Source organism: Paramormyrops kingsleyae, chromosome 18 (genome assembly GCF_048594095.1).
Source record: "Paramormyrops kingsleyae isolate MSU_618 chromosome 18, PKINGS_0.4, whole genome shotgun sequence".
Lineage (NCBI taxonomy): Eukaryota > Metazoa > Chordata > Actinopteri > Osteoglossiformes > Mormyridae > Paramormyrops > Paramormyrops kingsleyae.
The window spans coordinates 21,731,720-21,744,579 of record NC_132814.1 but is presented as its reverse complement, the minus strand read 5'-3'; the positions used below and the strand labels follow the sequence as shown (position 1 = coordinate 21,744,579).

Sequence of the window (12,860 nt, the reverse complement as noted above, 5' to 3'; positions counted from 1 at the left end):
AACAACTGTTTGCATAGCATTTATATTTTTTTAGGAATTATAAGTGGTATTATTATAAAATAAAGGCCAGTTGATCTGAACCCTCACATCTGACACACTTGTGAGCATCATTGTCAACCTCAAAGCAGATGTTAGTTTTTTTCTAGTTGCCATTTGCCACCATTTCCTCTCTGCAGCTACTTCAGCTGAGGTCTCTCATTAAGCTGCTGGTATGAGAGCAAGATGAGGCTGTGTGAGACGTTTCCATGGACCTGTAAGTAAGATGTTAATCCTTCATTAATGTGCAGCTGTTATATGTGGCTGATGGGTATAAATAAAAGGAAATATATGAAATGTAAGAACCTTTATGAAAAGTACAGTGGTCTATTGTGTCTTGCCAGGGCCGTGCAGAGACGTTTAAAGGGGCGGGTGCTCAAAGTTAAAAAAGATAGAACAGGCTGAATAACAACAACTCACATTCATGACGAATCTAATATGGAATTATGTGGATATCCATATTAGATCGTTTTTAGTGAAATAAAAGCCCTCCAGAAAAGAAGGGAAAAGTCCTGTAACTTACTTTAAAACAAAACATGTTCCCTAAAACGGTGGACAGAGCTACAGACCCCCTTGTAACACCCTTACCCAGTTAGCTAGCAGTTAATGACCACCACTACTCGTGCAGTTCATAAAAGGACAGGTAATGTTTGTCGCTCTGTTGCACAAACAACACGCTCATTTATTTCAATTCATTTGTTGTTATAGACTATAGTGTGCGCTGTACACCCTATTTACTGTTTTGTTGCAGTCTGCACCTTCCAATTAATTTGCCTGCTTCTCCTCCAGCTCCGCACCACCCAGCCTGCAGAAAATGCGCGTGCACTTCGCGAGCTCGTACCCGGCTCGTAACGAGCGCGCTCTGCCCTCAAGGGCGAGCATTGGTTAATGGCAGTCATGTGACTGATGCAAGCCAGATCCTTTTATTTAGCAAAATTGAGATTAATAGTTACATTTTATTGTTGAGGGGCAAAGACAGGGCTCCATACGCACATACACATTAAAAAAAAAAAACAACAAAAAAAAAAAACCCAAGAAAAGGGCACTTGAGGCATCCTGGAGAAAAGGGGCGGGTACTCAAGCACCCTCCGCCCCCCCCCCCCCCCCCCCCCCCCCCCCTGCACGTGCCTGCAGATGAGCAGTTATTACCTCCCAAAAATGACACAGCATTATGCAGATAAACAGAAAGTAAATGACTGTGAATTCACTTTCTCTGTACTTTTCCATCTTAGGTTTCACAGCTTTGGCTTACCTTAGCCGATCGGCAGGTAAGACTGTGGCTTCAAAAATAAAAAACACATTTATTAATTTTAAAAAGTGTGAATAAAAGTAAGAGTTTGCATGTTCTCCCATGTCGTTGTCAGCAGAGTCATTGTTAGGCTGGTGCAACCAGTACAGCCACCCGTTAGATGACAGGCAAAATATGATGTTATTTATTACTTTAATTTATTAAGTTGATTGTATGTCACCACATTTCGTCTAAGTATATCATTTTTCCTGGCTGGCTGGATGGATGGGTAATTGACAGTAATTACATAAAAAAAACATATATATGTTACATGACGTTTTTCATGTTGGTTCCTGCTCCAGAGTCCTGGCCTCAGGCTCAGCTGACAGCAGATCCTCCAGGGTCAGACGTGCTACTAGGAGAGAAAGTTACTCTCACCTGTCGGGTCACTGGGTCTGAGGGATGGAAATATTTCTGGACCAGAGAGACAAATGGAGCCATCTCTGATCTTCTGGGCAGCAGTGGGCAAGATGGTGAAACATACATCCTGCAACCTGTGATGAAGACTGACCAAGGACTTTATCAGTGTAGGGGAAAGAGAGGTCATTATTCTTTCAGCAACTATCACAGCCTGCAAGTGCATGGTAAGTTATTAAAAGAGAAACAGTCACATTGTACAAGTGCAATTAATACCATAGAAAAAAAATATAAACGTCAAAATGTTGTTTTCTTTTGTTTACTGTGCATTTTTTTAGATGTATCACAGGCTGTCATACGTCAGAATCCTCCAGCACCTGTGTGGTTCAGTGGAGAAACTGTGACCCTTGAATGTGATATAAGAGGAGGATCTGGATGGAGATATTCATGGGCCAAAAGAACCACACAAACAGGACTGCAGAGTCTGACTCCCCAAAGTACAGAAGCACAGAAGAACTACATTGTCCAGTCTGTTAAAGTATCTGACAGTGGAGAATATATATGTCAGGCAGAAAGAGGAAGTGACCCAGTAATTCAGTCTCAACCTGGATCTCTGTATCTCAGTGTATCTGGTGAGTAAAAAGCAAATAATAATTATAATGTCTCAGATCCCATTTCCTTTGTGTTTCATGCGCGTTCAGCTAATAAATGTACTAATGCTGATTATAAGGAGAGAAACCAGAAGCTGTCATAACCTGGACATCTGATGTGGGAGAGACCTACACAGGAGAGAGGATCAGTCTGAGCTGTAGGGTCAGGGGAGCCTCTTCTGGCTGGAAGTATCTCTGGTACAAAGACAGACAGGGAACAGAACTGTCCAACCCTGACAACAGCAGGACGGATGGGTCCAGTTACACCATCATCTCTGCTGCTCTGTCCCACAGTGGACAGTACTGGTGTCGGGCTCAGAGAGGGAGCTTTTACTCTCAGTACAGTGACCCTCTGCAGGTGGACATTCATGGTAAGTTACTGTAAGAGAAACACTCACATGTTACAAGCTGCACTATACCACTGTACAGGCCTGCTGTGTGTCTTGCTCGTGCTCGGGGGACAAGATGATCTCCAAGCCCCCCTCCCAACCCCACACACTCAATTCACAACTGCCACAGCTTGCTGACTGGCTATAACGCACACACAAAGCATGCTCCATTTTCACACGGCTAAATAGCTCTCACTATACAGTAAGAGCGCACAACATACAGCGTAACTAAAAGGGCAGCCCCCCAGCGAAATGCAGTCATAATAGAGACACACTATCATGCTACTATGCTATTCCCAACTTTAATGCTTTGACATTGTCTATCAGAAAATTTATAACAAAATTATTTAATGATCTTTATGTGAGATTCACATGAGACAAAATACTTTGGGACCTTAAACAGCCCAGACATAGGCCTGTACATAATTACCACATACAGTATAAACCAATTTATCCATTACTGTTAATTACCCACTATTATTATTTCAGTCACCCCTGCTATCGTTTTCTCTTTCGCTTTTCTCCATTTTCTGAGTGCCTGACTTTTGACGACTTGCGGTGTTCACAAATGCCTGGAGGGGGGAGGGACTGGATAAATGTTACACTTTTGACTTCACCATGGTGGGACAGACCAAACCATTTTTACACGATAGAGGGAAGGTCAAATTGTTTTTAACAACTATGTCATAGATTGAAGGATAATTAGGAAGATAAAAAGCAAGTTCGTATGTGATTCACAAATGGTTTTCAGGATTATGTGTTTTTCACAAATTATTTGAGCAGATCATTTAAAGGTTAGAAGGCCCATGTGGGGCCCCCATGACCCAGGGGTTGTGGACAACTGACCTGGTTTCCCCTCTGGTCAGCAGCCTTCCCATTGTATTTCACCATCTGCTGCTGTCTGTCTATCTTCAGATCTACCCCAAGCCCTGCTGACCCTGCAGTCTGGATGGACAGACTTGTTTCCCACTGAAAGAGTAACTTTGAGGTGTGAACTTCAGGGTGACTCTACACAGTGGGAGTATAAATGGTACAGAGATGGACAGGAGCTTCCTGCAGATGAGAGTGACTCCAGCAGAGCAGAGAGAAACATTTACATAATCCACTCTGCTGGTCCATCCCATCCTGGGAAATACCAATGTTCTGGAAGATCTACAAGGGGATCTGTCAACTCCCCAATTAGTGACCCTGTTACACTGACTGTACATTGTATGTATTATTTTATATTTGAATATGTCTCTGTATAACACATTTTATATAATTTGCTTTGAATAAGACTAAAAACATAATCATATATGATGTGTTGAATTTCCCCACATTATTCCCACAGCGGAAATCCCAAAGCCGGAACCATCCCTTAATTCCTCACATGGAGAGACCTACACAGGAGAGAGGGTCAGTCTGAGCTGTAGGGTCAGGGGAGCCTCTTCTGGCTGGAAGTATCTCTGGTACAAAGACAGACAGGGAACAGAACTGTCCAACCCTGACAACAGCAGCACTGATGAGTCCAGTTACACCATCATCTCTGCTGCTCTGTCCCACAGTGGACAGTACTGGTGTCGGGCTCAGAGAGGGAGCTTTTACTCTCAGTACAGTGACCCTCTGCAGGTGGACATTCATGGTAAGTTATTGAAAGAGAAACACTCATATGTTACAAGCTGCTATATACCATCGTGTTTTACCATCTGACTGCTGTCTGTCTATCTTCAGATCTACCCCAAGCCCTGCTGACCCTGCAGCCTGGATGGACAGACTTGTTTCCCACTGAAAGAGTAACTTTGAGGTGTGAACTTCAGGTTGACTCTACACAGTGGGAGTATAAATGGTACAGAGATGGACAGGAGCTTCCTGCAGATGAGAGTGACTCCAGCAGCGTGAATGAAGATACTTACATAATCCCGTCCGCTGATCTGTCTCATGCTGGGAGTTATCAGTGTTCAGGGAGACCCACAAGGGCTGCAGGCTTCCCTCCTCTCAGTAACTCCATTCTGCTCTCTGTCAACAGTATGTCAGCATTTTTCACATCACTTACACTTAATATCCTTAAACATCTATTGAAATAGCAGAGTGCATCTTTTAATATGGTGTATTTTTTACAACTATTAATTATTCAATATGATACATTTTAACACCTGTATTTGCTTTATTTTTAGCCAATGTTCCAGAGTCGCTCATTTCCCACCACAATTTCAGCGGAGACATTTACACAGAGGACAGAGTCACCTTCAGCTGTATGGTTGAGGGAGGTTCTGTTGGCTGGAAGTATCTCTGGTACAAAGACAGACAGGGAACAGAACTGTCCAACCCTGACAACAGCAGGACGGATGGGACCAGTTACACCATCATCTCTGCTGCTCTGTCCCACAGTGGACAGTACTGGTGTCGGGCTCAGAGAGGGAGCTTTTACTCTCAGTACAGTGACCCTCTGCAGGTGGACATTCATGGTAAGTTACTGAAAGAGAAACACTCACATGTTACAAGCTGCACTATACCACTGTACAGGCCTGCTGTGTGTCTTGCCCGTGCCCGGGGGACAAGATGATCTCCAAGACCACCCCCCCCCCCCCCCCACACACACACACACACACACACTCAATTCACAACTGCCATAGCTTGTTGACTGGCTATAACACACACACAAAGCATGCTCCATTTTCACATGGCTAAATTGTTCTGAACGATTAATTCATATTTCTAAGTTACATTAGGGCGACATGATGGTGCAGTGGTTAGCACTGTTGCCTCACACCTCTGGGACCTGGGTTTGAGTCTCCACCTGGGTTACATGTGTGTGGAGTTTGCATGTTCTCCCCGTGTCGTCGTGGGGTTTCCTCTGGGTACTCCGGTTTCCCCCCACAGTCCAAAGACATGCTGAGGCTAATTGCAGTTACCAATTTGCCTGTAGGTGTGCATGTGAGAGTGTGCCCTGCGATGGGCCGTATCTAGGGTTGTTCCCTGCCCGTTGCTTCTGGGATAGGCTCTGGACCCCCTTGTAATCCAGTAGCATAAGTTGGTTGGAAAATGGATGGATGTTACATTAATATAACAGTTTAAATTATATTTTCTAAGTTCGCCCACAGGCTGTTCTGGCTGTGGATACTGGATTTCTGCAGATCTTAACCAAAGACAGTCTGACACTGAGGTGTGAGGTTGAGGGAAGCTCTGTTGGATGGAGCTACACATGGTACGCAGATGGATCTCAGCTTCCTGAAGAGCAGGATGGACAGAACTTCACTGTGAGATTTGGGAATGGCTCCTATCACAGGGAATACAGATGTAGAGGGAACAGAACTGAAGAACCATTTTACTCCACAATCAGCAACGGTTTGGTGCCCAATATCATTAGTAAGTATTATTGTTTTATTAATGTATTTGTCGTGTTACCTTCAGTGCTCCGGTCTCATACCTCCAGGATTGTGGCTTTGATTGTTTCTCTGCATTTTACATTTAAGGCAAATAGTCTTTCCTGCTGCATGTAAGTGATTTACTCTTTAGCATCAATAATGTATATCTAATCCCTCTGTTCTGTCCTCACTTCAGAGTTTCCTGCGCTTTCTTCAGCTAAGCAGACAGATAACTTGTCCTTGCACTCCCGTGTTTGAACGGCTTTATTAGACAGTGCGTCAGGAGCCGAGTAAAACTACAACACAATAATAAATGCAATAAGTATAAGGAAATCACGTACATGTCACAGTGGTACAATGAGCATTTCTTATAGATTAAACCAAGTACTGGAGCAACGCAAATCAAACAAAACGGCCACTTAAATACTATTATAACCTCCCCGTAATCTAAATAATCATAAAATTCGGTCAAACAAGGTTTAGTTCAGATTATACTTACAGACGATGCCCCAAAACGTAATTGCTTGCCAGATAAACTTAAATGCACCCTTTTACAGCCTTGTACAATATATCCATTTATCTCCTACTGTGACCCAGAAGGATAAGTGGTTTGGAAAATGGATGGATGAACCAACTTCGCACAAAGAGACGTAGCGATTTCAAAAAGAAGTGCCGCTAAGGATCAACGCAGTTAAGAGCTCCCCCTACGTGCCGGGAGCGATTAACATCAACACAACAGCCAGAACACCCTCTGTTTCTCTGCTTGTCTGACTCTCTGTTGTTCCCTCCCTTGGTTCTGTGTCTATAAATTTTGAATATTCTCCCCATTTCTGACTCCCAATTACTCCAGCTTCCTTGGTTTCCTCACACAGTCCAAAAACACATAGTAGGCTCCACATTTCCCTATGTGTGTGGTTTTTTTTGGGGGGGGGGGAGGTGTGTACAAAGGTCTGATGTCCTGTCCTGAGTGTGCCCCCCCGCCTTGTGATTCCTGGGACTGTGACCCTCTGTAGGATTATAGAGGATGGATGTGTGAGTGGATGGTGTCTGTAAACTGTATCCTGAATGTATTCAGTTATGTACTATATTATAATGGATTAATGCTGTGCCTGTTCCACACTACAGTGATATACTATACTACTGTGTTATAAATGCCATGTAATAATTAGTGAACTTAATGTTTGTCATTTATATATAATACATATTATACTTTAGGACTGCAGCATATTTGTGGGGTGTCTGGCTCCCTGGTTTTCATCATAAGTCTGGTGCTGATCATAGTTTGCGTGAAATATTGCAGGAAGTCATCAGGTGAGAATTTGTAAGGCCTCAATATTATCTGTTGGTGTTTATGTAAATTTATCCTCTTTTGTTTGTTTCGCAATATAACACACATATATCATGACTGTCTGATAAAAAACATGTATGTCCCCTCTTTGATGATTGTGACTTACTATAGAGTGCACTATAGATGGAATTTGCCCACCCATCTCTGTCTGCTGATAGCATGTGACATCTAATTGACCAATGACAAGATGTGTTATAAAGTCATCTATATAAGTATTACTTATGTCTGTACTTGTTAACATTTTTATTCATGATGGTCTTCTGCATGTGTGAGTGAATGGTGCATGAGTGTACTCTCATTGTATGCTCTGGACCCCCCCGCGACCCTGAATAGGACAAGCAGGTACAGAAAATGGATGGATGGGTCTTCTGTATGAATTACTTTATATAGCCAATTTTGACAACTTAATATTGATAGCTAACAAAGTAACATAATTATTAACTGTGAATGCCAATGAATGTGTTCATATCGGCCCTGTGTGTATTCTTGTAGGTCAACAGAAAAAAGAAGAGGAACCATTTTACTGTGATATTAGATCAGAAGACGTGTGTGCAGGTCAGTGACGATGGTCTCCATCCTCTGACCGTGTGCCTCTGTACTTGTTGACACCTTTGTCTTTCATCCAGGAGATACAGACCAACCTCCCGCCATTTTTGAAGAGGTCAGTCATGCCACAGAAACAGCAGGTGAGTTCTGGTGAATGTGTTCCCTTATGGACCTGGCACTAATCCAGATTAGGGATGGACATTTAAAACAGAATTACTAGTCACATTTCGCCAGTCGTCATTCAAATAATATTCGATTAATTCCTTCCTACCCCCAACACAAAGATGAATGTCTTCTGGCGATCAGTTATTGTTCACTTGTTTGCTCACTTATTTTTGGTAAATTTCTCACAAACATGCCACATAATGAGTGAGCAATGGTGAAAATAATTGTGATTTGCTTGGAGAGCACTTCTAGAGTATATTAATGCTAAATAATATTTAAAATAGCTTACTTGATTTTTTTAATTCTATGTATGTTATTGAATTTTTCAATGTTCAGATGCTGACTCATCTTAATCAAGTTATCCATTATGTCCTAAACACACTGAAACAATCACACTTATCTTTTGTTCTAGGTGCTCAAGAACATGCATTTTATTCTGCTGTTCGGTTGAAGTCTTATGATTGAGCTGGTATCATAAATACTTTTTGTATCATTGAGCTTTTAGCACAGAATATGGTTCTTATGGTAATTTTATGTTATTTGCTAAATTATCATTTATTATATCTCAGCTATAGACTTATATGCATTGTATATTTTGAGCACTTTGAGATTTTTGGTAATGTAAAGTGCAGTATAAATAAAATGTATTATTATTATTATTTATATTTTATTAACATCTGCATTGATGGAAAATGTGAGCAGTTCTTTACTTGTTCTTTTTATATCTTGCTCTGTTCACTTGGTTTTCAACTAAATAACTGGTTGAATGTTTGTGGCTTGAGAGTGACACAGAAACATCAAAGAACTTGTCGCTTTAGGGAGAAGCATCGGCTAAATAAGTGCAAAGGTAACTATATTTTTATAAGTGTGGCTCAGTGTGACCTGCGCTGTCGCTGAGCGATTCAGTGGTTTTGGTATCTTTGACAATAATCGACACACCATAGCCTCTGGCCTGTGGGTAACACTGTCATGCAGCAACCACACAATGTTCTGCTGACGTCTTTTAAAAGTAATTCCGCTAAAGTTACTTTGTTCCCACGCTTGTGATCAACAATGATTCTTCTAGCAAGCTTTGTTTTTCTTTAGATTCATCCCTCTATTCATTATTCTTTCATTTCTCCCTATATTCCCAGTCTCAGCCACCATCCCACAGCATGACACCACTGCCACCCTGCTTCCCAGTAGTGATTCTGGGCCATCAGCAGTGGGCTTTTGAGTTTATTCATTCTAAATGATGACGTCTTCATTTCTACCTTTCCATTCTGTTTCGTAGAGGTTATTTACTCATGTACCTTTACTCCAGGCTCAGCCAGTGAAGCTTGTAGATCTTTCAGACTGGTTGCTGGCTTCTCCATGGTCTTCCTTACAAGCCTCCTTCCCATTCAGACAATTATTGTGCTGCTCGAGATCTTTTTTAACTGCTGTCTGGGTGCCAGTCCCATCTCTGCTCTCTGAGTGTGCAGTTCTCCTGTGTTGGGTGGGTTACTTCCCGCAGTCGAAACACAGACAGTTATGCTAATTGGCATCTATTAGGGATGTGGATCTCCATCTCTAACAACAGCAGTGGAGGACTGAAGATGAGACAGTGCACTTGAGAAACAGTGTAGAGAGGGAGAATCGATCTAAATGTAAAATTGTTGGTCACATTTCTAAATAATAAAGGCATTTAGGGCTTCTGCTAATAACTAAATATTAATGTAACCGTGGCTATGGGCTGCCTTCCCACTCGATACCTGCAGTGGACAGGGCAGGTCAGGCCTGGGACCCTCACACGGTGGCACTCTGTTGTGTTTTGGTATGTTGGTGATGTGATGTGATGTGACATGGTGACCCTCCTCTTTTGGGGAGTGCAATATGACGGGAGAGGTGGGTGCTGGTGAATACAGTCTGGAGGAGAATATGAGGTAAACAACAAAATAAAGGTAAAGACTTGCTTGTAGGCTTAAATCTAAACAAATGACTTAAAAAGGAAAAAAACAAAATGTGGACTGTATGAGAGATTATTCCTCCCTTTCTCATAAACATAAGAACGAGTTTGTGTTTCCTCTCCCTTCACAGACAAAAACTTGTTTTTGTGTGCAACAGTTTACATTAGTCACAAATTAAACTGTTCATTGTTATCTCCATAAAACATGGACAAATACAACAAAATTATAACCAATAATATTTAAGCAGTTAATGCTTAGTTATACTTTTTCACCCCGAAATAACTCCCTGCTAACTTTACCACAGCGGGCACTGCGACGTGTTGAGCTATATACAAATTTATAAAGAGCTAAACATATTACATTTAATCAAAATCTTTTAAATCTTTATGCCGGTGCACTGATGCGAATCGAGGAATCTCACCATCACTGGCATTTAGACAGTGACCATTGTGAGTGAGCCCTGCAGTGGACTGGCATCGTACCCAGGGTGTACCCCAGCCTTGTACCCCAGCCTTGTACCCCAGCCTTGTACCCCAGCCTTGTGCCCCCTACTGCCTGGGATGGGCTGCAGGCCCACAGGGACCCTGACCAGGATAAGCAGTTATTCAATGGATGGATGCATGGACAGAGAAATAAAGATATTCAGAACCAACAGTCAAACTGGCTACCAAAGAAATATGTGACGGAAAAGGAACCTGAGATACTAATTATGGGCCCTTTATCTGAAATGTGATTTTAATTGCTGTTCAGTGTTGTGGGTTGGCTGTATGTCTATGTTTTTGAAGCCATTTACTCAGTTGAATACAGGGCTTTACATGTTAAAATAGTCTTGTATTATTTTAATAGTATGCATTGTGCAGAATGTTCAGTGTAGGATAGGTATTTAGGTTTTTGGGCAGTGGAGTAACTTATACTCCACTGCGATAAATCTGAGTAGCTTTTGGTTGTGTAATTGTCCATGTTTTAAGGTGTAATAAATGAAACCTGAATATAAATGATGTGTGTGCTTTGTTGATGATTTTTCTTAGTGGCTTCAGAAGACTACAGCTCTCTGTGGAGTGTAGCGACACCACCTGGACATTGTTGGAAAAACATGTAGACTGTAGATGTCCAGTAAATGAGGGCTTCAGTACCGGGTTGGACAGTGAGTAAAAATCAGCTCTGAACTTTGGGTGTTTCCCGCGATAAAAACAATAAATAAAAAATTGCTACCCCACATTCCTATTGGCCAGTGCCCAGTACAGCAGATGGCCAGTCCAGCCCTGGTTGGGTGGTGAGTGTGATCATTGTGGACCATCCGATTAGAATGTCCATAAAGAATCCAGACTCCCAGTAGAATATTTACATGTGTTAGTGTGTGGCTTCTGTCAAAAAGAGAAACAGTACAGAATATCAACATAGAAAGTACACATTTATGATTATCATAGCCAGGTCAGAAACAGTATTAAACTGAGGATGCACAAATATATATAATATAAATATCTAGCACGGTACCCAAATGCACAGGAAACATTACCATATTCTTGGTAGTTAGAAACAGCCTATTGAAAAAAAGTCACAGAAACGTGGAAACTTACATTCTTGTGGAAAATTAAACTTTTAAAATCCAAAATGGTAATTACATGTTCGCAATTCTTACTTGAATGCCTTCCTCACAGACTGGACGATTAAACAAATAAAGCAGCGCAACATTACAGTAACTAACAAGTAACAATAAATAAACCACTAACTTACGTGTACTATTACAGCATTTATGTAATTTATTTAGACTTTATTTTACCAGGTGAATTAACTGAAAACAAGTTCTCACTGTTTTAAGTGATCTCGGGAGAAATGGAAGATAACGCATTGGAACTGCCTGGGATACAAACGTCATGCGCGTGGCTAAACTCTTCAGCCAATAAGGGCAAAGTTGTGTCGTCACGGAGGCGGTTCCAGTGTGTGCAGCCGGTGTTCTGTCGAGTTGAGCTACTTTGTCGAGTTAGGCTACCGTAGTGCTAATCGATAGCCCTAACCCTAACTCTTACCCTAACCCCTCAAAAACCCATAAAACCCTTAACCCTAAAACAGTGGAACTGCACATGTGCAGAAAGGCTCGATAGCGCGTCTCGATAGGTAGCTCAACACGTCAGAACACCGGCTGAGAGGTGCTTGTGGCTGCACGAACTGCGATCCTGGCCCGATATGCGAACGCCTGCGCACACTCGTTTATTTATATTACTAATAAATAATATTTCAACAGGTTAAAGAACTTGGACAGTTCTGGGCTTGGACCTCATTGGCCAACTTCGTGAAACTTCAAGACGCAATAAATATGTCTTAACCATGACAGATTTATTCACAAAGTGGGTCGTGGCTGAACCCTTGAATTCCAAGTCTGCATTTGAAGTTTCTGCAGCTATAATCGGAAAGATGCACACATTTGGTCTTGTCAGTAAAATCATAACAGACCAAGGAAAAGAGTTTGTCAATGAGGTACTAAGCGAAGAAATATTTTGGCCTATTGAAATGTTTTTGTTTACTTTCTTTTTAAAGATGGATACTGATTGCCAGTTTTTGCATTACGTCTCACTTCAAGTATTTTTAACATATGTCTACTAAGTTTGCAATGTTCCCTGCAAGAATCACTGTTAGGAGTATACAGATTAAATACTGACTTACACGGAAAATCAGTGTGCACATACGTTCGCAGATCGAGCCAGGATCGCAGTTCGGGCAGTCACAGTGCTGCGCGATCTGTCTTAGGTCGTCTTGCTCTCGCGAGGTTTTTGTACCATGTGACATGGTGACCATGATGCATTGCGTAAGG

General features: G+C 41.8%; 1 protein-coding gene across 1 annotated transcript in view; it reads left to right on the top strand.

Moving 5' to 3' along the window:
- Positions 1–160: 160 nt before the first annotated feature.
- LOC111855334 (basement membrane-specific heparan sulfate proteoglycan core protein-like) overlaps positions 161–12,860 on the top strand; it is a 115,460-nt gene continuing 102,760 nt past the window's right edge. Inside the window, exons 1-9 of the mRNA XM_072702006.1 lie at positions 161–253; positions 1,269–1,304; positions 1,627–1,908; positions 2,020–2,313; positions 2,412–2,702; positions 3,636–3,929; positions 4,051–4,341; positions 4,431–4,724; positions 4,874–5,164. Coding sequence (XP_072558107.1) covers positions 223–253; positions 1,269–1,304; positions 1,627–1,908; positions 2,020–2,313; positions 2,412–2,702; positions 3,636–3,929; positions 4,051–4,341; positions 4,431–4,724; positions 4,874–5,164 — 2,104 coding nt within the window. The 5' untranslated portion in view covers positions 161–222. The remainder of the gene's footprint in view (positions 254–1,268; positions 1,305–1,626; positions 1,909–2,019; positions 2,314–2,411; positions 2,703–3,635; positions 3,930–4,050; positions 4,342–4,430; positions 4,725–4,873; positions 5,165–12,860) is intronic.